Source organism: Phyllobates terribilis, unplaced genomic scaffold (genome assembly GCF_046119375.1).
Source record: "Phyllobates terribilis strain yellow unplaced genomic scaffold, ASM4611937v1 Scaffold_5__5_contigs__length_657084704, whole genome shotgun sequence".
NCBI lineage: Eukaryota > Metazoa > Chordata > Amphibia > Anura > Dendrobatidae > Phyllobates > Phyllobates terribilis.
This window is the reverse complement of record NW_027362765.1, coordinates 148,781,507-148,807,390: the sequence shown is the minus strand read 5'-3', so window position 1 is coordinate 148,807,390 and position 25,884 is coordinate 148,781,507. Positions and strand designations below refer to the sequence as shown.

Genomic DNA, 25,884 nt, shown 5'->3' with positions numbered 1-25,884 from the left:
TGATTTTCAAGGTAGTTAACCTCTCTTCTAGATTTCGCAACTTTTCCTCCAACAGGGACACAAGCTTGCATTTCTGGCATGTGAAGTTTGGCTTTTCCACTGGCAAGTCTGAACATGTAGCAGGATATGCAGCTCACCAAATGGCTCCTGGACTCTTCCATGTTCTTATTGTTAATGTTCTGAAAACAGTGAAAAAAGCTTAAAAAAAAAAGCGCGCGGTTTACCGATGTCCTCTTTTCAGCTCCAACAGCCAAAATCCAGTGTTCTTTGAGCTCGCGGAGACTCTTCACTTACCCCAAAATGCAGTGGGAATATGCAAATTATCTCCTCAGGACTCCTCCCCTGGGCTGTCTCCCATGCCCCTTTCAAGAAAGTATCAGCCCGTCTGTCTAAGGGGTCTCTCAATGCACCCATATCATTGAACGGGAGGGAAGTTCTTTTCGCTGCTTTGGTAACAGCAACATCCAGCTTGGGTGCTTTTAACCAGGAGGAACACCTAGCATCCTCAAATGGATATTTCCTTTTAAAAGCATGGAGGAACACTACCCTTCTTGTCAGGTTTCCTCCACTCCTTATCAATGAGGTGTTTCACCTTTGAATTTACCTGAAAGACCCTTCTTTTCTTTAGCCCCAGACCACCAAACATAACATCCTCAGCTGTTTTCTCTGCCCTCGTGTCCACTATCCCCATTGTAGATCGGACAGCTTTTACTAGGGCATCGACCTCCTTCAGGGGAAAGCACTGTCTATCTGGCTCACTATCAGAGGAAGAGAAGGCGGAGGAGGAGGCGACCCACAGTTCAGAGTCTGAACCCGGCTGGGTTTCTTGAGGAATATGCCCAGACTCTGAACCCTGCAATGCTTTGCCCATTTCTTCCCTTATTAAAGTTCTTAGGCCTAGGGAAAAATCTGGGGTTTCCTCCGACATCATTTTGCTAATACAAAGCTGGCATAACCTCTTGCTATATGAATCAGGGAGTGGACAGCTGCATAAGGCACATTCTCTGTGCTTGGATTTCGAGGAACATTTCTTGCTCTAAAATAAAGATAGATAGAAAGAAGGAGAAAATATTAGTAGAACTTTCACGAAGATTCCACTCACCCCACAGAGCCTTCGGTACCGTAGAAGCAGAGGAATCCAACATGCATGGCAAGGAATCACGCCGCATCGGACCGTCCTTCCTGCTCTTAGTGACAGCTCTTCTAGCTGAACGACCAGACCCTAGCCGGGAATGGCGCTGCGCCACTAGTTGTGAGGGCTCCCCAGAGGGCTGCTCCTGCAGCAGATATTGTTGCCTAGGTGACAGCTCTTGTGAAACTTCCATAATTACAGTGTAAGAATGGGCTGGGAAGCACCTCTGTATGTTACCAGACCCTTTATATACTGGCCATACACCGGTACCATGTGTGGGTGTGTGCTCTTTTTTTTTCCCCAGGAGGGCGTTACCTGCTCCTTGGTCTTCCTCCCCAGGTGGCCAGGTGGGTTCCAGGTGGGCTCCTCGTCGCCAGGACCTTAATCCCCCGGCGTTCAGCTGCTCGCGTGCAAAATTCAAACGAGCTCCGCCCCTTCCGGTGTCGTCACAGGGACTTCCTGCCCGGCGCACCAGAAGTCACGTCAGTAGGTCGCGCCTGTCACGTGCCCCTCCGGCGCGACCTGGATCTCCTGCAAATTGTAGCGGGGGGAGGAAGCCCGCTAGCGGCCCCACACCTGGCGGACATCTACCTCCCCGTGAGGTTATGTCGCGCCCGCCGCAACGCTCACGGAGGCGCCCCACTGAGCCCTACCGTGGCGTCTCCAGAGGACCGGGACGGACCGGCTCCAACCACCTGCTGTGGCCATCTCTGGGACAGGAGTCCATCTTCTGCAGGTAAGCCTGCGAGGTCTCCCATTATGGACAGGAAACCTAAACTGAGGCGGGAAGAGAGGGCCGCCCTTTTTAACCTGTAGGTTTCTGGTCCTTGATGGGCGGATCCTCTCTCTCACGGGGTGCTGTCATGGGAGACCGAATAAATTATATATTTATATTAAATACACTGCTCAAAAAAATAAAGGGAACACTCAAATAACACATCCTAGATCTGAATGAATGAAATAATCTCATTGAATACTTTGTTCTGTACAAAGTTGAATGTGCGGACAACAAAATCACAGAAAAATAATCAATGGAAATCAAATTTATTAACCAATGGAGGCCTGGATTTGGAGTCACCCCCAAAATTTAAGTGGAAAAACACACTACAGGCTGATCCAACTTTGATGTAATGTCCTTAAAACAAGTCAAAATGAGGCTCAGAATTGTGTGTGGCCTCCACGTGCCTGTATAACCTCCCTACAATGCCTGGGCATGCTCCTGAGGAGGTTGCGGATGTGTTATTTGAGTGTTCCCTTTATTTTTTTGAGCAGTGTATATATATTTATATTATATACATAGCGCACTGATGGCACCAAGTGCAGCGCACTTTTCACTGACTGTTAGACTTGAATCCTCCAGGTTTTTTCATGCAAAAGAAAAACAAATACACAGAATAGACAGATGAAAATTGATCCAACAGATGAAAGCTGTCCAGAACAGTTCAGCATTTTTTTTCCCTCTGTGTACAGAACATGCAGCACTTAAATTTCTACGTTAACGTTCCACGTGTGATCTTACCAATGTCTCCAGGATATCCATCAGGAATAGGGGGTGTCCATGCAAAATCTGGCCAGCCAAGTGTCTCGCCGTTCTTTGTGTTCTGTTCTATCAGCCATTCAGTGACCGGCTGGAAATATTCCAACAGTGGCCCAACACTCATTTTATCTGTGCCAGTCATTTCCTTGAGAATCTCCTGCCAAGGCTTAGACAAACCAGCACGGAGAACATCCCTAGTAATATAAAGCATCACTTTAAATCTTCCAGAATGTTTATGCAAGTTTTTTATTTTTTTATTTTTAATATATTTGCATTAGTGAGGATTTATAAGAAATTTGTTGCATGCGATGGAGAAAGTCCATGGAATAGTATTACTGGGTAAGGAGGTAATAAGTTAAGTCTACCTTTGACTCCCACTACTGCATTAAAAAATTATATAAGGAATGCCTTATGCAAGACCTTCAGCTATAGCTAGATTGGAGAGAGTGTTTTTTGCCATGTAGGGCCCAACCTGCCCATGCATTACATTGACTTATAGAAACTAATATTTTAGGTTCCCCATAGTGGTACTGCAGAAGAATTAAAGACTTGTTACCAAGCTTCCTAGCAAAGCTGATCTATGGCAGTCTGCAGCAGAACACGCTGTGATCAGGTTACCATCAAAACACCATTTTTTTTTTTTTTTAGGACTATCCAATTCTGATAACTAGGAAGCAGAATACAGGTATTGTGTATGCAAGCAGATAAATATGGACTTTAGACTCACCCAAGTAATTTGCCGGCGTCTGCAGACCTATAAATATCACATGTATGGAGAGCGCCAGTGTGTTTGGCTGCTCCACAGAGTGCCTTATGGAACTGGAACTGCAGCACAAAGCTTACAAAGTATCTGAAACACAAGATTAGACAAATGAGCTATTCAGCCAGAGTACAAGAAGATAAATCAAATTAGTTCTAGATTTGGTTGAAGGGGTTATGAAAGATTAACAGGTTGGCAATGATTTTTCAAACAAAAAAAGAAAAAAAGTGCGTGGTACTGCAGCTCATTTCAATAGAGCCAAGTTGGAATATCCGACAACCCATGGACAGATGTGGAACTGTTTCTAGAAGAAAACCTTTACTCAACTTGGGCTTTAGAGAGAACCTGTTATGTTGTACACAGTCCAATCTGGACAGCACAGTATAGAGAAGAAGCCAAGCAGAAAATTATATTTATTGGAAAAGATTCAGTAAAATGTATTTTATTCATTGAAATCTCTGGTGTTTGTATGGACTGGAGTCCAATGGGTGAATGACAGTTCTCTGGAACAACAACAACAGGGAACACTGTCCATCAGTCGGACTGCCCATTGGACCCCTGCGTACAAATCAAAGAATTTCAATAAATAAAATTAAAGTTTTACTGAAACTCTTCCCACAAAAACAAATTAGCTATCAATTTCAACATTACTTTCTTTTTAAAAATGGTTATTTATAAATTTCTCATACAACAGTTAGTAAAGTGTCAGAATTAAAAAGTACGCCATAAATCACCGAATATAAGGGGTGTTGCCTGGAATGTGATATTTTGCTCCAGCGTCAAACTGTTCTGTATCATCACGGGGTACTGGTGGACAGATTCCTTGATACCTTGTTCTGAAACACAACACATTACGTAATGGACACAATCAAATCTTCAACCCATTGCCTTTCAAGTTCATTAACGAAGAGCAATAACTTTTCAAAGGGTGTTTTTTAAAATTCACATAGAAAATGTCAAAAATACTCACTTCCTATTGATTTTAATGGAAAAACGCACATGTAAAAAAACATAACATGTCAACTTTTAAGGCATTGCTGCTTTAAAAATAAATACCCTCTAAATTTGGCTCTGGAATGATTTACAAGCAGAAGAGAAAAAAAGTGAAATGCATGCAAGGATTTAAAAGCTCCCAATGAAAGGCACAGTTAGAGGTGGTAGTGTTTACAACGGCCCCTTCAGACCGCCTCCACGTCACAAATGGCTTGCTTTTATCGTTACAGACTTCATGGTATTGTGGTTTTGTCCCAAAGTTAGATTAGGTTCGGTTATATGTTGGACAGTAAGTTTTCATATGCTTTTTTCTTTTGATTTATTTTTTTGTTGTTGGAAGTGAATATATAAAAGGGTAAAGAAAGGAGGAAGGGGAGCAATAGAATTGGAGTAATTTATGTTACACCTTACAGAGAAAACATTTAATAGAAAGAGGAACAACCACCCCAAAGGGTTCTTATTTTATGTGGGAATACATTACTAGCAGACATGCAATTCATACAGTGACCAGCAGATGGCTGTATACTAACATTTTTGAAGCAAAAGTTGAAGACTAGGCGTTTGATGTGACTGCATCATTAGGTTAGTGGATAACGCCTGTATACATGCAGCACCCATTGCAGAAAACCTTCATATAACAAAAAAGGACCATCTCCTGAACATTCTGTTTTAGTAACTACTTGTATTCTCAATGTGATAAATTCTAAAGCATGTTTTCAAAGAACTCTGTTCTGCAGTTCATCTATTCCTCCTAGAAATAAGTGGACAATCGGATGTTACCATTCCCATTGTCAAGAAGGTGTATCCCTCCACAGACTGATGAGTAGTGTTGAGCATTCCGATACTGTAATATCGGGTATCGGCATTCCGATACTTTTACAATATCGGATACCGGAATCGGAAGTTCCCATAATGCCTGCGCTCTGCAGTGTCTGTGAAGGATGACAAGTTGGATGGCAGCGCGATCCAGCCTGTCATCAGAATGCCATCCCAGCGGGGGAGAATTCTCCTGATTGTTTAAAAGCCGGCGGGCGGTATAAAGCCGGCGGGTGGTATAAAGCCGCCGGCTTTTAAACAATCACACAGCCCCATACTGCTTCCCCGCAGCCTCCCACCCCGATCCTCCACTCCCCTCGCCACCTCCCATCCCGATCGTAAGTTAGGACCGGGCGGGGAGCGCAGCTCCAAGGAGCGGGGAGTGAAGGACCCGGGCGGGGAAGCCGGCAGTGAAAAGACTTCACCGCCGGCTTTCCCGTTCTGTGCTGCGCTTTCCCGCCGGTTATTTCAAATGAACAGCTGAGGTATCAGGTGATGCCGATCAGCTGTTCATTTGAAGTCGCCGCGTTGCCCTCAGAGGGTTCATGTGAGTTCATGCTTGACTGCATGAACTCACATGAACTTTCCCACGGCCGCACAGGTCAGCCTCACCTCCCAGACCCGTCATGATTAGTGTGTGTGCGGGGTGTGTGTGCGGGGTGTGTGCGCGATGTTTGTGCGGGTGTGCGCGGTGTCTGTGCGATGTGTGCGGGTGTGTGCGGGGTGTGTGTGTGTGCGGGTGTGTGCGTGCAGGCAGACATAGGCCGATGTGACACTACTACTCCCATCGGCCTATGTCTGTCCCCCGTCCACTCCTGCCAGCAGGATCAGCTCGACGGGAGCAGTAGTTCCCATCAGACTGATCCTGCTATTTAAATTGCCCTACTGTGTCCCCAATAAATTTTAAATACATGTCATTGGTGGCCAGTGGTTACCTAAAAGAAATTAGTTTATACATTACCTGTCCCCGCCGATCGCCACCTAAAATAAAGTAAAAAATAAAAAACTACACCTATACTCACCAAGACACCTAATTCCCCGAAGCCATCGATCTCCTGTAATAAAATATAAAATAATAAACCACAACCTTATCCTTACCCCTCCGTAGCAGTCCACGAGTGTCCCACGAAGATCTCCAGTTCAGAGCAGCCACATAGAATGTGACCGCTCTGAACCGCTGCCGCCGCTAGAATGACGGGGCCGTAAGGGTTCACCGGAGTTCAGGCAGCGCTGCTCCGGTTAGCTCCTTTACGGCCCTGCTGTATCGTGAGAAATTCCCACGGTACAGCAGTGCCGTAAAGGAGGTCTCCGGAGCTGCGCTGCCTGAATGCACTCCGGTGACCTCAGTCAGTGGCTCCCGCTGCCGGGAGCGGACGTGTTCCCGGCAGCGCGAGCTTACAGCAGCCATGCACAGCTGTCACCATCTCCAGATGTGACAGCTGTGCATGGGAGATCAGCGCAGGAACGTGGACAGGTAACTATTATTTTTAGTAAACTAAGAATTAAATAAAATTGTGTGTTTTATTTCAAATAAATTATTTTTTTCTGGGTGTAGTGTGTTTTTTCTTTTTAACACTTTGTAGGTTAGTAATGGGGGTGTCTTATAGACGCCCATCATTACTAACCTGGGCTTCATGGCAGCTGGCGCTGACATGAACCCCACCACTATTACCCCCTGCCACTGCACCAGGGCAGCGTGGAAGAGCGAGGCTAAGTGCCAGAGTTGGCGCATCCTATGGATGCGCCATTTCTGGGGCGGCTGACGACTGGTGTTTCTAGCCTGGGAGGGGGCCAATATTCATGGCACCCTTCCTGGGCTATTAATATCAGCCCCCAGCTGTCTGCCTAGCCTTTGCTAGTTATTAAAATAGGGGGGACCCCACGTCATTTTTTTGGGGGGGGGGTCCCCCATTTTAATAGCTAGTAAAGGCTAGGTATTCAGCTGGGGGCCGATATTAGTAGCCTGGGAAGCTCCGTGGGTTTTACCCCCTTCCCAGGCTTCAAACATCTGCCCCAGCCGTCTGCTTAACCTCTGCTAGAGACTAAAATTATGGGGGATCCCACGCCATTTTTTTTTTTAAATAAATCCATTATTTTAACACTAAATGACATTTGAGGAGTTAATAAAGATGCAGTCCCTAAATTATTATTTATTTTTAAATTAATTTTTCCCAAAACTTTTGACGTGGGCTTCGCCATATTTTTGTATGCCAGCCAGGTACAGCATCCAGCTTCTATGAACGCGCCATTTTCCGGGGCGGCTGCGGACTGCAATTTTCAGCGGGGGGCAGAAAGCTTGGGCCTCCCTGCGCTGCAGATTCCATCCCCCAGCTGCCTAGTTGTACCTGGCTGGACACAAAAATAGGGAGAAGCTCCACGGTTTTTTTTTTTTTTTTTTAATTATTTCATGAAATTCATGGAATAATTAAGAAAAAAAAGGGCTTCCCTATATTGTTGTGTCCAACCAGGTACAAATAGGCAGCTGGTGGTTGGGGGCAGCCCGTTCCTGCCTGCTGTACCTGGCTGGACCCAAATATAGTGCAAAGCCCCACGTCAATTTTTTTTTAAATTATTTCAGGAAATTCATGAAATAATTAAAAAAAAAAAAAAAAAAAAAAATACGTGGGGCTTCGCCCTATTTTTGTGTCCAGCCAGGTACAACAAGGCAGCTGGGGGCTGGAATCCGCAGCGCAGGGAGGCCCAAGCTTTCTGGGCCCCACCCGCTGCAAATTGCAGTCCGCAGCCGCCCCGGAAAATGGCGCGTTCATAGAAGCGCCATCTTCTGGCGCTGTACCCAACTCATCCAGGGCCCTGGTGCGGTGGCTCACTGGGTAATAAAGGGGTTAAGGCCAGCTTGGCATTATTAGCTGGCCCTAAGCCCGAAATTCATGGGGTCACGCCAATATTAGACATGACCACCATGAATTTCTAGTAAAGTATTTAAAAAAAACACAAACACCCAGAAAAAAGTCCTTTAATTGAAATAAAGACACAATTCTTTATTGTACTAAATTAAACCATATTTACAGTCACGCCCATTCCAGCTGAAGCCAACGATCTCCTGCAATAAAAGTAAAATAATAAAGCAACCTCATCCTTACCTTTCCATGGTTCCCAGGACAGCTTCAGCTCTGCTACATCGAGATGACAGGCTGGACCGCAGCAGAACGCTGCCATCCAGCCTGTCATCCCGCAGACACTGAGAAGCGCAGGCATGCTTGCGCTCCTCAGTGTCTCGCTGTGACGGCATCCAGATGAGCCGAGGTCATGTCCAATGAACTCAGCTCACCTCATGCACGTCACTGACAGCGTGGGAAAATTCTCACGCTGAAGCGCTGAGTGCAGGAGAATTCTCCCACGCTGTCAGTGACGTACATGAGGTGAGCAGAGTTCATTGTCGGCTCATCTGGATGCCGTCACAGCCAGACACTGAGGAGTGGAAGTATGCCTGCGCTTCTCAGTGTCTGCGGGATGACAGGCTGGATGGCAGCGTTCTGCTGCGGTCCAGCCTGTCATCTCGATGTAGCAGAGCTGGAGCCGTCGTGGGAGCCATGGAAAGGTAAGGATGAGGTTGCTTTATTATTTTACTTTTATTGCAGGAGATCATTGGCTTCAGCTGGAATGGGCGTGGCGGTAAGTATGGTTTAATTTAGAACAATAAAGAATTGTGTGTTTATTTCAATTAAAGGACTTTTTTCTGGGTGTTTGTGTTTTTTTTAAATACTTTACTAGAAATTCATGGTGGTCATGTCTAATATTGGCGTGACCCCATGAATTTCGGGCTTAGGGCCAGCTGATAATGCCAAGCTGGCCTTAACCCCTTTATTACCCAGTGAGCCACCGCACCAGGGCCCTGGATGAGTTGGGTACAGCGCCAGAAGATGGCGCTTCTATGAACGCGCCATTTTCCGGGGCGGCTGTGGACTGCAATTTGCAGCGGGTGGGGCCCAGAAAGCTTGGGCCTCCCTGCGCTGCAGATTCCAGCCCCCAGCTGCCTAGTTGTACCTGGCTGGACACAAAAATAGGGCGAAGCTCCACGTTTTTTTTTTTTTTAAATTCATGAAATTCATGGAATAATTAAGAAAAAAAGGGCTTCCCTATATTGTTGTGTCCGGCTAGGTACAAATAGGCAGCTGGTGGTTGGGGGCAGCCTGTTCCTGCCTGCTGTACCTGACTGGACACAAATATAGGGCGAAGCCCCACATCAATTTTTTTTTAATTATTTCATGAATTTCCTGAAATGATTTAAAAAAAATTGACGTGGGGCTTCGCACTATATTTGTGTCCAGCCAGGTACAGCAGGCAGGAACGGGCTGCCCCCAACCACCAGCTGCCTATTTGTACCTGGTTGGACACAATATAGGGAAGCCCTTTTTTTCTTAATTATTCCATGAATTTCATGAAATAATTAAAAAAAAAAAAATACGTGAAGCTTCTCCCTATTTTTGTGTCCAGCCAGGTACAACTAGGCAGCTGGGGGATGGAATCTGCAGCGCAGGGAGGCCCAAGCTTTCTGCCCCCCCCCCCCCCCCCCGCCCCGCTGAAAATTGCAGTCCGCAGCCACCCCGGAAAATGGCGCGTTCATAGAAGCTGGATGCTGTACCTGGCTGGCATACAAAAATATGGCGAAGCCCACGTCAAAAGTTTTGGGAAAGATTAATTAAAAAATAAATAATAATTTAGGGACTGCATCTTTATTAACTCCTCAAATGTCATTTAGTGTTAAAATAAAGGATTTATTTTAAAAAAAATTGACGTGGGGCTTCGCCCTATATTTGTGTCCAGCCAGGTACAGCAGGCAGGAACAGGCTGCCCCCAACCACCAGCTGCCTATTTGTACCTGGTTGGACACAACAATATAGGGAAGCCCTTTTTTTCCTTAATTATTCCATGAAATAATTAAAAAAAAAAAAAAAAAAATGCGTGGGGCTTCGCCCTATTTTTGTGCCCAGCCAGATACAACTAGGCAACTGGGGGCTGGAATCCGCAGCGCAGGGAGGCCCAAGCTTTCTGGGCCACCCCCGCTGCAAATTGCAGTCCGCAGCCGCCCCAGAAAATGGCGCGTTCATAGAAGCGCCATCTTCTGGCGCTGTACCCAACTCATCCAGGGCCCTGGTGCGGTGGCTCACTGGGTAATAAAGGGGTTAAGGCCAGCTTGGCATTATCAGCTGGCCCTAAGCCCGAAATTCATGGGGTCACGCCAATATTAGACATGACCACCATGAATTTCTAGTAAAGTATTTAAAAAAACACAACACCCAGAAAAAAGTCCTTTAATTGAAATAAACACACAATTCTTTATTGTTCTAAATTAAACCATACTTACCATCACACCCATTCCAGCTGAAGCCAACGATCTCCTGCAATAAAAGTAAAATAAAGCAACATCATCCTTACCTTTCCATGGCTCCCACGACAGCTTCAGCTCTGCTACATCGAGATGACAGGCTGGACCGCAGCAGAACGCTGCCATCCATCCTGTCATCCCGCAGACACTGAGAAGCGCAGGCATACTTCCACTCCTCAGTGTCTGGCTGTGACGGCATCCAGATGAGCCGAGGTCATGTCCAATGAACTCAGCTCACCTCATGTACGTCACTGACAGCGTGGGAAAATTCTCCTGCACTCAGCACTTCAGCGTGAGAATTTTCCCACGCTGTCAGTGACGTGCATGAGGTGAGCTGAGTTCATTGGACATGACCTCACCTCATGTATGTCACTGACAGCGTGGGAGAATTCTCACGCTGAAGCGCTGAGTGCAGGAGAATTCTCCCACGCTGTCAGTGACGTGCATGAGGTGAGCTGAGTTCATTGGACATGAACTCGGCTCATCTGGATGACGTCACAGAGACACTAAGGAGCGCAAGCATGCCTGCGCTTCTCAGTGTCTGCGGGATGACAGGCTGGATGGCAGCGTTCTGCTGCGGTCCAGCCTGTCATCTCGATGTAGCAGAGCTGAAGCTGTCGTGGGAACCATGGAAAGGCAAGGATGAGGTTGCTTTATTATTTTACTTTTATTGCAGGAGATCGTTGGCTTCAGCTGGAATGGGCGTGATGGTAAGTATGGTTTAATTTAGAACAATAAAGAATTGTGTCTTTATTTCAATTAAAGGACTTTATTCTGGGTGTTTGTGTTTTCTTTTAACTTTGACTATGGGGTTAGTAATGGGGGTGTCTTATAGACGCCTCTCCATTACTAACCTGGGCTTGATGTCAGCTGGCATTATAAGCTGACATCAACCCCAACCCTATTACCCCCTGCCACCGCACCAGGGCAGCGTGGAAGAGCGAGGCTAAGTGCCAGAATTGGCACATCCTATGGATGCGCCATTTCTGGGGCGGCTGACGGCTGGTGTTTCTAGCCTGGGAGGGGGCCAATATTCATGGCACCCTTCCTGGGCTATTAATATCAGCCCCCAGCTGTCTGCCTAGCCTGTGCTAGCTATTAAGTTAGGGGGGACCCCACGTTATTTTTTTTGGGGGGGTTCCCCCATTTTAATAGCTAGTAAAGGCTAGGTATTCAGCTGGGGGCTGATATTAGTAGCCTGGGAAGCTCCGTGGGTATTACCCCCTTCCCAGGCTTCAAACATTTGCCCCAGCTGTCTGCTTAACCTCCGCTAGAGCCTAAAATTAAGGGGAACCCCACGCCAATTTTTTTTTAAATAAATCCTTTATTTTAAATGACAAGTACAGTAATCAACACTGTCACAGTACTTCATATATATGTGACTGACATGTTTCTATCTATCTAATCTATGTGTGATTCTCTATTCTTTCTATTCTAAATTGTCGGGTACAGATGCTGAATTGCCGGCCGGCTTTTTTAAAGAGACGGTGCACAAAAACACTAATATTTTTTTTTAATAAATCCTTTACACTAAATGACAAGTACAGTAATCAACACTGTCACTGTACTTCATATATATGTGACTGACATGTTTCTATCTATCTAATCTATGTGTGAAGCTCTATTCTTTCTGTTGTAAATTGTCGGGTACCGGTGTATGCCGCTGATGAATTGCCGGCTTTTCATGTCATTCTACATTATTCTTAGTTGTTTTCCTTCATGTAGAATTAACCTACAAGGAAAGAAAGGGTTTATTTTCATTCCGATATTTGTGTCCCATTGACTTGCATTGGTTTCCGGTATCGGAATCGGCGATATCCGATACTTTTTGGGTATCGGCCCGATCCAATCCGATACGATATTTCCTGATATCGGAAGGTATCGCTCAACACTACTGATGAGACCACTGATCGGAAAGTCCCAAAATGCGCATAGACAAACCCAACTACTGGTGGCATCAAGTTGTCACTTTGTAAATTACTAGGAGGAACAACTAAAAAAAAAAAGAATATATTTTGTTATTTCATGAAGACATTTACCAAAACAAACTTGTCAGCAGTGGTGGCCATTCCCCTTTAGCCTCCTTGTAATAAAAGTGAATTATTTTGAAGCTAAAACCCATTAAACCACTACACTGCAAATATTTATAGGAGAATAAAATACATAAAGTAATTGCTCAAATTTACCTTAGATTCCACCAGTCATAGTTGTATCGACTTGGAGAAGTGCGGCCATTGAATACATTCCACCTCCACTGGTCAATCAAGTATCCAAATGGCAGGAAAGCAATCTTCTCTAGAGCCATCTTAAGGAGATAATTAATATCACTTTCTGCAGAAGACATTTGAAGGGAAACAGTAGATAAAATTAGTTTAAAAAGGTAAGGGTCACAACCCCCCTCCCCAATGGTCTATTTAGAAGGGCCAATAATTGGGGGCCAGGACAAACATAGGAAGGCTAGTTTCTGAGTATCAGCCCATCTAAAGACAGACCGGCAAACACCTGATGAAAGAGCGAAATCTAATATCAGGTGCAATGATTTAAGCCGACAAGAGACCGTTCTTGACAGCACATCATCCAGTGTAACAGATGTGCTGCCGACAACATGAACAAATGATCATACAACAATTGTTCTTTGAGCATAGAAGGTTTCTCAGTTGGTCTAAATAGGCCAGTAAGTGACTGCAGATTGGCACGTATATAGCTAATTGGTAGCAGTTTAACAGCTGGGATGACCCCTCTAGACAGGTTTAATACCCTGCCTTCACAAGTGAAGAACACTTTAGGGACTATAGTTCCTTATTTGAAAGTTACTAAACATCATGTTACAAGAAAATTCAGACTATTGTCTAGGAGAAAATCTAATATGTCCATTGGATAACCAGTCTCCCTTGCATCTATTGAGTACGGGCAGATCCATAGACCATATATTTAATAGGATGCTCACAATGTGACGATTGGGGGCGTCATGAAAGTGAGGCCAACAAAACAAGCTGGATCTGCAGAGAAATATGGGAATTCTATGGCCAACTTAACCAGTATGCAATAAAGATAATGCACCTTTATCCTGCACGACATTGTCCAACAGTCCAATTTTCTGTAGGTGGGCTGGGGTGGACACCGAGAGGGAGAGCACATCTCCTATAGCCTCGTGGAAGCCTGGATTTGCACCGCGGCGCAAAGAGACTGGAAGGTCTTTATATTGCAAGTAATACTCCACGTGGCCCATTTCATGGTGGACCGTGAACAGCTGCTCCATAGTAACGGTGGTACACTGCTTTATCCTACAAGGCACAGAATCGTTAATTGGACAGCATACGCATTTCAGGTGGATATATGTTTGCAACCAAAAGTAACAGAAGATCTAAAAAAAATTGGGTTGTCACTAAGGTTTTAAAATAACCCACCTGAAATCTTTCCGGTTGTAAAAGTCCCATGCAGACGCATGACATACTACTTCTCGACCATCACTTGGCTTCTCCAACATGGACTTGCTCCAGAACTCTGGGGGCATTGGAAGGAGACCCAGCGATGTGAAGAATTCCTCAGAAACTTCAAACATATATGTTGCATTCCAGCCCTAATTAGAGAAGATGCAATAAGGAAGAGAGTCCATATATAAAAAAGGTCTAGAAATTGTGAAGGGTCCATACACAAGTCACTTCTTACCTGTGCAACCATAGTACTAGTGACATCTACATTGGTTTTGTCAGGGAAAGGAATCATCATATCGTAGATATTATTCCACTGCTGTGACCACATGTTACCTGCACAATAGAGAAATTTAGGATAAGCAACATGCAAGCTATAGAAAATCAGTTGATATTGCAAATGTGGCTTTTTAAATGCATATTGTAGGGGGCTATCTGAAGCAGCTCACTTCCTTAATGGAGGCGGTAGATCCAGATGACGTTTATGACTCCGAACACCTACAGAGATGAGTGCATGATCAACATGTTTTAGTGTCCTGCTCGTTAGGACACATGCACAAGTTTCAAACATAAAATATCATTTTGAAGTCTAACAAGTTCTTTGGTGCCTGCTCCATTAGTTTTGACATTTTAAGATCTAAAAAAGTATTAATCTGTGGATGAAGATCACATTGCTGGATCAGTACTATCCTTTTAGAGGCTCATCATACAACAGCTGCACTCTTACAATCACAACTAGAAGTTTCCAAACTTCTGTCAGTAAGGACTGGTGTATAGACTCACCCAGTAAGTGTGCAGGAATTGGCCCCTTCAGGTTAATGTACTTTTCTCCATATCGTTCATACAGTTTTCTGCGTACAAAGGCATGAAGGTTGAGGTACAGTGGCTCCAGCTGCTGGTACAATCCCTCTAGGTCTTCCTCAAAAGTGGACGAAGCATACCAAGATCGCCAATATTCTCCTGTGTCATGGTATCCTGTATAAAAAATTATAAATATATATATTCTACTCCGATAATACACATACACCTGTTGTATGTTCAGGTAACTGGTGTCCTGAGTTAAGGAGACAATGAATATTACTACATCTCTGCCATAACAAGGCCGAACAGGGATGTAGACTAGTGGGTGCAATGCCTGCAGTCATACAAGGACCCTGAAACCTAGAGGGGGGCCAAAAGGTTCCATTGACCCATAACACACATGGCCCTGTTGGAGATTTTGCTTTGGGGGTCCACAAATTTCAGGTTAGGCTACTGAGACAAAGGGTCTCCTGAATGGGCTTCTCCAGTGTGGATTACTGACAGTACACGTTCAAATTTGCACTACTATTGGGTTGCAGATTCCTCTATGCAATTAGGATATAGGCAGAAATATTTGTCTAGAACAATTTTCTGGGCAATTTAGTGCGCTAGTATAAAGATGCCAGCCATTCCACGTGAAGGTTCTTGGCCAACATTCCTGAGTTACCAACTTTAGGTAGGTTTGACTAGGAGGGGGGGGGGGGGGTCCATGGAGGAGGATGGAGTGGGGCTTGTTTTTGAAACTTTGCAGCAGGTTATTCTTTCGTCAGAACGTTGGCAACACTGGATGGACACTTAACATTTACATGCTCGGCTCCACAAGAGGGCAGAAGTTGTAAGAAATAAAGTGAAAGGATACAAAAGAAGCAGTGATCCAAAGAGCACTACTAGCAGCTTATGTGGGAGTCACAAAAAAAGAAAAAACCCAACAATACTGTATGCAGATGTACGAAACGGTCCTGATTAAAGTGTTACAGCATTCAGCACTGCACCATAGTGAGGGACTAATGAGAGGGGGGGGGGGGGGCAGTGACTGCAGTAGTAATAGCAGGACCACCCTGCATATATTGTAGAGCAGAAGGGCTGTTTGCAGCTGCTCCCAAGGCAAGAACAAAAGGAGACACACTGGAGCAGGCAAAGTACACCTGCCCAGGGAGAGGCCCAACAACGAACCCCATTACCAACATTCCTGTAACACCCCTCAAGGTCTCTAACTATACAGAGTGTGGACTGTGAGCAAAGGGCACAGTTCCACAAGTATTACAGGAGCGATGTATATAAGCGCTACTATTGTATTCCTACACAAACAAAAATAAATAAAAAAATAAAGACAGTTATGTCCAGGAGGACAGCATTAAAATGTATGCCGTCTTGCTACACTCATAGAATCTGAGAATGTTACTAGGATGCGTGTGCATGTGCAGTGTAAGATGTGCTCCTGATGGATATACTTATCTCAGCACCCTCGATACCTCCAGTGTAATAAAGCAGTGCTCATATTAAATTCTGCCATTACCTCTGAACAAAAAGAGGATTTTTTTGTTTCTTATTAGCAAAAGTGTATTGCAGAAATGTAATTCTATAATTCCTAACAAATTCCTTTTTATATTCCTAGGAAACTGGAGGACAGCTAGAATGTCCAATATTACTAACCGTAAGGGGAATTCTGCAGTTATGTTGTCAATATCAAAGACCAAATACCTGGGAATAAACCAAGCCCATGATGGTCCAGTAGTATACACTGCAAATTATGTGGAATGCAACAAAGTACAGGCTGATAAAGGATTAGGACAAAGTCCTAAACAAGTTACTAGTGAATAATTTCTCAAAATAACTGCAATTCGTTAGATGAGGCACGATACGGAGGTGTCCTTAGAGAATATGGCGTTCAGCCAAAAGCTCCCTGGAGTAATACATGCCATCTTTTTTAATAAGCATGGTGGATTTTTTTGAGCGGTCTGAGTTTTAAACTCCTCAAAGTGACCAACATGTCTAAGTGGAAAAGGGCAGGGAGCGGCTTAAAAAACCTCACAGAACACCAAATAAAAAATTATGTTTGTTTCAGGAAAGCCTTGAATGACCGTGTTGAGTACTAGCTCTGCAGGGTTTGATTAAAGGCACCTGCCTAGCTTTATCTTGAGCCAGGCCCTGTGTCAGTCTGTTGGGTGATGCTGACCAGAGTGGAGTGTGTTGGAGCTGGTGAGTGACCAGCAAATGTGAGCTGTATCTGGAAGGAAGAAAAGACCTCTTGTGTTGGCAGTGTCAGCTAGAAGCAGAGAGAAAGGGACTAATCTGGGTGGGTGAGACTGCACTGACATGCGCTTGCTGAAAGCACCATTTATTTGCAGTTCTACCTTTGTGCACGGATGAGGCAGTTTTATTTTGAATCCTTTGGAGTTTTATGAAAGCAATAAAACTGCATGTTTGGACCAAGCTGCATTACCTGTGTGAACACCATCTACTGCTGAGCGTGAATCCCTGCAACATTATAATACACAAACACTATTAGCCCAAGTAGTAAGCCAACTATTAAGAGGTTTACAGTGTGGCTCATGCTGAAATAAATCTGGTGTTAAATCAATTTGAAGATGCACATTTCAGACTGTATTTAAAGGGGTTCTCACTAACAAGTATTTTAATAAATAGATCTTGGAATAATAATTTCCACAATTAAAAGGTGCTTAAATAAAGTGTTCCTGTGCCGAGATAATCTTATAAAATGTGCCCCTGCTGTGTACTGTGTAATGGTTGTGTCTTGCCGTGTACGGAACATGGTCTCATCATTCCACATATGCTGGGCATCTCCACATCTCACAAGAAGAATTACTTGCGATCTAGTGCTGTAATGTCTGTATAGTCTTTTGCTTCCTCCCCTGCCCAGGAGCTCTGGTATGATCAGACCATGTTCCTGAACGGTAAGACACAGCCATTACACAGTAGGGATGCATTTATAAGATTCTCAGCACAGGAACATTTTATTTAAACATCTTTAATTGTGGAATTATTCCAAAACCTATTGATTAAACTGAACTTATGTTTAATTTGTGGTCACCATAAACTTAAAGGGGTTTTCCCACAAACAAAAGTGAATCTACCCCAATGTATGCATTTTTATAATAGCGCCAGGTCTGATCTTTTACAATGTTGAAGATTTGGCTCTGTACATTTCCTTACTCACCATCCAGATCATACGCCTTATTGCTGAGTTTCACAAACTCTGGGTATAGCGCCCGTAAGGGCTTTCCAGCAGAATTATGCCATCCCTCCCATGCATAAAGCAGCTTCTTGTAGCTCCTGGAAGTAGCCAGGATTTCAGTCAGATCTAAGACCAAAAATAATGGATAAAAAACAAAACAAAACACATTGGTAAAATTTTTCTTCAAAACAGGTTTTAATGCACTCAAGTCTTCAAAAATTAGTACAAGCCTTGTAAAGGTTGATGAAGACATACAAGAAGGTGGACACCTGCATTAAAGAGAACCTGTTAGCATGATTTTGTAATGTAAAGACATGGCTGTAACAGATTACACTGATACCTTTGATGAAGAAGTCCACTTTGTTCTGTAATCAGCATTTGACTTTTTCAACTAACTAGGTCTTTTCCCTGTCTGATTACCCAGCCCCTCTGATCTGTGAATGACAAGTCACTGCTGTGATTTGAAATAGTGGAGGCAGGCAGAGGGGCCAGGGGATCATAGACATGGAGAAGACCCAGTGTACAGTCTGGCCCCTGTGCACCAAAATCTAATTTGCAAAAAACTAAGTGGTGATTAAAGAGAAACCACAAGGCTGATTTCGTCAAAGGTATCAATGTAATCAGTCTTACAGCGCCATTAAAGTGCTGACAGGTTCTCCTTAAACCGTCTCAGAAACATTGTCATACATAAATTAGTCTAATTTTTTCCTTTTTAAACATTCCCATTGGCTGCACAGTTCAAGCTCTCATGTGGGCAAGAAGTGATGAACCACTTTAATACTCCCATTCTTGCACAGAATTCACTTTCAGCTTAAGTTTCAATGACTTCTTGCGTGGCCTAGTTTCAGACAGATAAGCATTCACCGTAGAATCAAGATGGGAAAGTACGTACAAGACATGCCCGCTGCTGCGAAATTAATTCACATGGATGTGCAAATAAATCACTTTGCTTGGCTACGCCAGTTGGACCTTTGAGTCCAGGTTTGCATTTGTGAATTTTGTTTTGCCTCAACTAGTTAAAACTTGTATATCAAGACAGCATCAGTTTTGGGGCTTTATCATGAATTTCTATTGTCAAATCAGAGCTGAATTAAAAAAAAAAAACAAAAACAGCATTTTTCCAAACTGGCTTCTTGAAGAGTCCAGTGCAACGATTGTTGCACCAGATGAATGCAACAGATACCATGGCAAATTATGGATCAGTTCTTGCAGTTTTCCTTAAGCGCATCACTGCCACACCAGAGAAGAAAAAATAAAAATCCACAGCCAGATAAATGGAAGGACCAACTTACTGATTTTGCTATGCAAATACTGCAAGTTTACATAGATCAAGAAAATACACTGAAATTTTGAATTTTAAGTTTGCAGCATAGTTAAGGTTGACCTGTCAAGTCAAAAGTAGCCAGATTTTGCTTTTGTTTCATCCTGCAGGTTCCCCGATAATTAGTCAGGGGAGCATCAGGAATAAAACCAGAGCAAAAACTGGCCACTTGACAAGTCTTCATAGCCAATCACCATACTACCTGCAGTCCACAGCGAATTGTACACTAGAAGCAGCAAAATATACATCAGATGGTTCACCTCTTACATTATAGAAGTGGTCCTACCTGGGTCTAGAGACCAGCAGTTTGTGGTTTGCCCCGGCGGACAGACTTTTGCTTTGGAGTAGATTTCTTCCATCTGGCTGAGAATGTTATTGGTCTATAATAAAATATCTATAGTTTAATACAAGCTAATGATACGCAGAATATGAAACTGGTCCAATGCAAGGTGAACCCATAGGTTGCTGTATCCAAGGACAACAGATTTTACTTTCTCTGCATACATTACAAAACATGGGAGATGCAAGGAGGTGCGACTTGTTGTGGAAAATAAGTTTTAGTTCATGTTTATTACAAGAGGAAAATCCATAAGAGATGAACGCCGATACTCAAGAATGGCCAATACACAGTGTACAGAGCAGAGGCATCTTGGCACTGTTTGCCTGCAGATCCCTTGGCAGTGGGAAATAGTCACCTGGTGCTGATATTTAGGTCATGTCCCCCAAGTATAGATCAGAATTTTAACCTGTGATAATCCCTTAATATATAAAAAAATAAAAAAGTAGTGTTTGTTAAGCAATTCAAACTACTGTATTTGTGACATCCCTCAATTTTGCCCATGAAGTAGATCTTTTAAGCAGTTCTGGACCACTCAGACTTCATCCATGCTAGTTTAGAAACCTAAAACAAGAAAATTTTAGAGTACATGTACCTTGAATTAAAAAAAAAAAAAAAAAAAGGTGCATGGGAGAAAATGACCTGGCCCTGAATTATGTAAAATGTCTTCTGAAAAAAAAAAATAAAAAAATTATATAATGCAGCATGGGATTAAGATCGTTCTCATACCTTTTCTCTGGTGTCAGTACAGGGCTGAGCAGACATGTTTGTGAACCTTCTCAATATGCATAGCATGTTTCTTCAATGTCTCCCTTCAGAAACCAAATATTTTATGACAAGGCTTCTAGTGGTTATGAGGACTATTGCTCAGCTGAGCACACTTCATGGACACAACCACAAATAGAAGGCACATTCAGACAGTCTAGGGCACAACAGCTTTGGTTTATCACTGGGACGAGACAACACTTCTAGTGTTCATAAATCCAAGCTGTTAGGTTTTTTTGCTTAAGAAGCAACGTCATGGTGCCAACAAGGTGAACCGCACCATTCTAGAGGCAAAGTATGGATGAGCTAGGACACTAGTTATCTGCAGTAACATGGTATTCATGCAGATTATGCTCATCAATGCTTCCATAAAACAGTCACGCAATGTACAGTCCATTGACAGTTTATCATGATACTGCTATAAAGTAAGTTCAAAGAATTAACTATCACTTAGCAGTGAAAAATAACACTGCTGAAAGACCCATTAGGAAAAAGGCAACTTTGTACATTAGATAGATTAATTTTCCAGATGAGCATTTGCTCAACACTTGAATCGTTCTACCGAACAAGCCACACAAATCTCAGTTGATAACCACTTACTGTAGCCCAAATAATGACCAGAGTATATTCTTTATTCAAATGTAAAATTCATAATATGGCACAGGCCTTCAAACGCAGATATAACCAGACCCAATAAGAGTGGTAGCCAGGACCATGGTATGTACAAGAAAGAATAGACCATGTACACCAAGAGTGCAGATGAACTAAAAAGTATCATACAAAGTGCCAACCCAGTATCAGAGGAAGCAGAAATAGAAAACGCAGAGCAAAATGCACACTGGAGGGCAGAAGGGAAGGGTCACTGGTAACAGAACCACAAGTGTCACCTATGTGTATACTACTTTAAAGGGCAGGTTCAAGATAAGCGCAACACACACACACACAGTCCAAGTGCCATCTGTGAAAGAGTGGGCCATACACAGACCAATGTTATTTAATAGGACAATGCAGATTACCATTTTCTTCTCCCTACTAATTGAATCTACGTTAAAAAACCTGGTGCTGCAGTTATGTCCATGTGTAGGATTATAACAACTTTCAGTCTATGGGTATGCAAAAAAAGAAAAAAAAAAAAAAAAAAGCCATAGGGAGACATCGTACAATTTTCTAATGTGAACTGCAACCCAAGATAAACACACTGTCTGTTGAATTTCAGCTGAGAGATGTCTGGCAGAGGCAGACTCCCACCTCCCCATTCCAAATACGGCCATCTTGCGATATACTGTAGAATGGGGCAGGGCAGCTAGCTGTTGGCCAAACATACGTTCAATTATCTATGGCATGGAGGCTTTATTTAGGACTTGCCCTAAAAATTACAGGTTTTAACTCTAATTTATGTCCACTTGGATCAGATCGGCTTTTAATTTCCTAAATTGAAAATCTACATCGTATTACAGCATTTGCAAAATTTTCTCCACATGTTGTAGAGAGATTGCCACAAGTTTCTGCAGATTTTCACATTAGTAAATCCAGGGCATATACACAGTCTGCACGATCTGAAGCAGATTTTTCAGCCGAGGATGATCTGCAGCATCTGACCTCGTAGGTATGCGACGCCCAGCTGTGCTTGGTATCACAAATACTAGAAGGGTGTATTGAAGGATTCCTCCACAAGAGGCCCCCCATAACCATTCACACATCTCCACCTTCCACCTCAGACCACCAGAGGGAGCCCGTTAAGGATATAAAAGGGAAGGTGGAGCCAGGCAGCAGCAAGTCTATTCAGGTTTAGCAGCGAGTCCAGTGCAGTCTGAGAAGAGTTACCTCAGAGGACAAAAGCCTGTTCCAGCTCCTGCAATTGCTAGCCTGCAGTGGAGCTTCCAGATCAAGACTGTAGCTCAGATAGGTGAGCTTCAGGTGTGCCGGCGCCATAAGATCGGTGAAGCGCGGCAAGCTGCCGTTGGTGTGAGTAGCCTATTGAGGGCTGGAGTAGGCTGAAGGAGAGTAGAGAGTTAGTTCATAGGGGGCAGAGGAGCTTAACTAGCTCACCCCGAAGAAGCAGTTACCGGACACCGGGTCCGAAGCTTACCGGGATCTCCATGACCCAGTAAGATAAACCGGAATCCCTGGAGAACTACAAGTCCCAGGATCGCTAAAGTGCTGATACGTACCAGAGCCAGGAGACACATAGGCCCCGTAGGTCGGGAGCGTGCACTCCAAGAGAAGGCCCTACCACAAGGTCAGCCAGCGCAGGACAGAGACAAAGTTAGGCCTAGCTCCAGGCAGGTCAGAAACTTACTACGCAGAGGCAAGAAACAGGAGGCCCAAAACCCGCTCATTGGGGAGGATCCGGACATACACCCTTCACCCTACAGTGCCTGAAATTCCATCAGTAAAAGGTACTGAAGTGACTATTGTGTCCGTCCCTGTTCTTGCTCTGACCCGGCTGAGTCTCTGTCCTGTATACCCCGTCCGTACCCTGCCCTGAGGCCTAGCTCCACCTGTGGGGAGCCACACCATCTAGCTGCCTTATCACCGGCCTCAGTGGACTGCACAGCGCTGGTGAATATCATCAGAAACCATAGGTGGCGTCACGAACTTTCATAAACTTGATATCTATCAACGCCTTTTTAAAGAGACCCCAGAGTATGGGCACGGGAGCCGACCACCGCGACCTCCTTAAGGCTAAAAGGCCCGGGTAACCGAGTCATTCCCCATCCCCTGGGCTAGTCATCTCTTCTGGCGTCACGAACAGGATCATGTGCCCGCTGCAACAACGCCGCGTTTTGCCCGTTGCCACCGGGTACTGTGCGCCTTTTTTCTGAACTGTGTACGTAAAGTTGTGGTGAAGGTAGCCGCCATTGTTGGGCAGGTGAGCGAGAAGGGCGTAACCGCGGGAAAATAAGGGGCGTACCTGCAAAAGAGCATGAAGTCTCGGACACGCCCCACACCTCGAAGTCAAATCAGGAAGCGCCAGGTCCTGTACAGAGCGTTCAGCGACGCTCCGACGTAGGACGCAAGGTCCTCAACACAACCGTCACCGGCGGAGCTGCGGCCTACCGGAAGAAAAATCAGAAGGTAGGCCATGGTTAACTAGGGGGGCGCTAAGATGTCCGTCGAACAGCAGAACGCCGACCTACCGGTCAACGTCCCTGAAGTTCAGCCCGGGCCCGATGATGAGCAGGCCGAAGCCGCCGCTCCACCGGCAGCGCCTGTAACACCTGTGATTCCCATGACTTTACCGTACATTCCTGGAGCAAAGTGGCTCCCCCAGTACAACGGCAAACCAGATACCCTGTCTGGATTCAAACGGAAGATATGTGGTATCCTGGACATGTACTCTATGACCAGCAAACAGAGCTGCCGTTGTATTATTAGGACAACTGACCCATGCTGCGGAGCAGGAAGTGGAAACCTGGTCAGCCGCAGACCAGTAGTCAGTGTCCGCAATATTCCAAAAACTACAGACTATTTGAGGGCCTTACTGAGGTGGACCTCCGAATGAGGTTCTACAGCTGCTCCCAACAACCAGAGGACAATGTTCGGGACTACGCCTGGCATCTCCAAGGGGCCCTGCGGGCTCTGAACCAGGTTAGTCCAACCAGCGTTGAGAATGAGAACAAAATGCTGAAGGAACAGTTTGTCCGGGGACTGAAGTCTCCAGAGGAGAGCAGGACTGTGCGTTGGTGGTCCCTGGATCATCCGGATGCCACCTTTGACAATCTTAAGGACATGGCTATAAAAGGACTGCAGCCCCTGGAAACAAATGCCATCCAACGTTACCAGGGTGGGGCTACTCCAGTGCCTGCTACACCCACCTTATCCCCAGTGGCTGCTGAAGTTAAAGTCCCAGCAACGTCCCCTAAAGAACTGGACAGTCTGCACTCTGAGGTGCGTCAGTTGAGCAAAACTCTGACCACCGTGCCGAGTGCTCTGCAGATGGAGCCCGAGGAAGGAGGGAAGATCCTGATAGCCGATAGCCCTGAGGATGTCCCCTGGGTGCACAGGAGGAGGAGGCCAACACCGCCCTCACCGAGGACCAGTGACCAGCGTCGTCCACCGAGGGACCAGACCTGCTACCGCTGCCACAAGACCGGACACCTCGCCCAGAAGTGTCCTTTAAACGAGAAAACCCTGGGTCCGAGGGCAGACACCCAGGAGTAGACTCACCAGGCCCATCAGACTGGTACAACAGGTTCGTCGGAGGAAGATCTTTCCTGTTCATTGTACTGGACGGGATCACTACGCATGCCCCGCTGGACACAGGATCTCAGGCAACCATCATGCCTGACGTTCTCTACAAGAGGTTCTGGTCCATGGACGACTTAGTCCGCCAGCTCCAAATTTGACTGTATATGCCTCAAATGGACTCCCCCTTAACCTACTCGGGGTTAAGAATGTGACTGTAAAGGTGGGGAGAGTGGAGCTGAAGGACCAGGGACTAATAGTAGAGACCAATCCTGATGACACTAATCCGTATATGGTACTTGGCACTAACATTGTTGGTAACCGTTTTGGAGAGGTTGTGTTCTTAATCCAACAGATCGCCGACACTGCCAAACCAGGACAGAGAAGGGCACTGCAAAGGGAGATCCGAGTCCTGATGTATCAACAGCAAGTAAGACTAAGACGGTGAAATCGGTAACGTGAGGGTAACAGACCCCATAACCATTGTCATCCCCCCAATGAGTGAATTGCTCATCTTGTGTAGAGCTGCCATAGGTCTTAGAGGACAGAGCTATCAGGTGGTAGTAGAACCCCTTTGCTCCGAGCATAGACCCACGCTCTTAACCGCCAGGGGAGTGTTAGATGTACGTAATGGGAGGGTGCCTGTCAGTCTTCTTAACCTAGGGGAAGATGAGGTCAAACTGCCATGTTATGCCACTGTTGCCAAATTACATGCTGTCAATAATAACTGCATCCATGAGGCGGAGTCCTTAACCTCACCAGATGAAGTAGAGGATAATGACCCTGCAACCCAGGTGGAGGATTGGTGTCAACAGCTCCATGTTGGGACAGACCCCACTCCTGCCCATCAAAAACAGGGTATACACCGGGTGGTTCAAGAGTACTCGCAGTTGTTCAGTAAACATCCACTAGACTTTGGGAGGATTAAGGGGGTTCAACATCATATCCCCACAGGCAACCATTCCCCAATCAAAGAACGTTATAGGCCTATATCCCCAGCTCACTACCAGAAGGCAAAAGAAATTCTTCATGACATGAGGAAGGCGGGAGTAATTAGGGATAGTTGTAGTCCCTGGGCGGCTCCCCTAGTGCTGGTTAGGAAAAAGGACGGGAGCAAGAGAATGTGTGTAGATTACTGTCAATTAAATCGCATTACACATAAAGATGCATACCCTTTACCACGCATAGAGAAGTCCCTAGCTGCCTTGAAGTCAGCAAATTACTTTTCCACCCTTGACCTCACTAGTGGATACTGGCAAG

At 44.9% G+C, this 25,884-nt stretch overlaps 1 protein-coding gene across 1 annotated transcript in view; it reads right to left on the bottom strand.

The window, feature by feature from the left end:
• Nucleotides 1-25,884, bottom strand: part of ACE (angiotensin I converting enzyme) — a 79,165-nt gene that overhangs the window by 35,452 nt on the left and 17,829 nt on the right. Inside the window, exons 4-13 of the mRNA XM_073683163.1 lie at nucleotides 19,621-19,714; nucleotides 17,996-18,139; nucleotides 14,800-14,991; nucleotides 14,255-14,352; nucleotides 13,993-14,165; nucleotides 13,646-13,869; nucleotides 12,772-12,916; nucleotides 4,164-4,265; nucleotides 3,397-3,519; nucleotides 2,652-2,863 (exon numbers count right to left, since the gene is read on the bottom strand). Coding sequence (XP_073539264.1) covers nucleotides 2,652-2,863; nucleotides 3,397-3,519; nucleotides 4,164-4,265; nucleotides 12,772-12,916; nucleotides 13,646-13,869; nucleotides 13,993-14,165; nucleotides 14,255-14,352; nucleotides 14,800-14,991; nucleotides 17,996-18,139; nucleotides 19,621-19,714 — 1,507 coding nt within the window. The remainder of the gene's footprint in view (nucleotides 1-2,651; nucleotides 2,864-3,396; nucleotides 3,520-4,163; nucleotides 4,266-12,771; nucleotides 12,917-13,645; nucleotides 13,870-13,992; nucleotides 14,166-14,254; nucleotides 14,353-14,799; nucleotides 14,992-17,995; nucleotides 18,140-19,620; nucleotides 19,715-25,884) is intronic.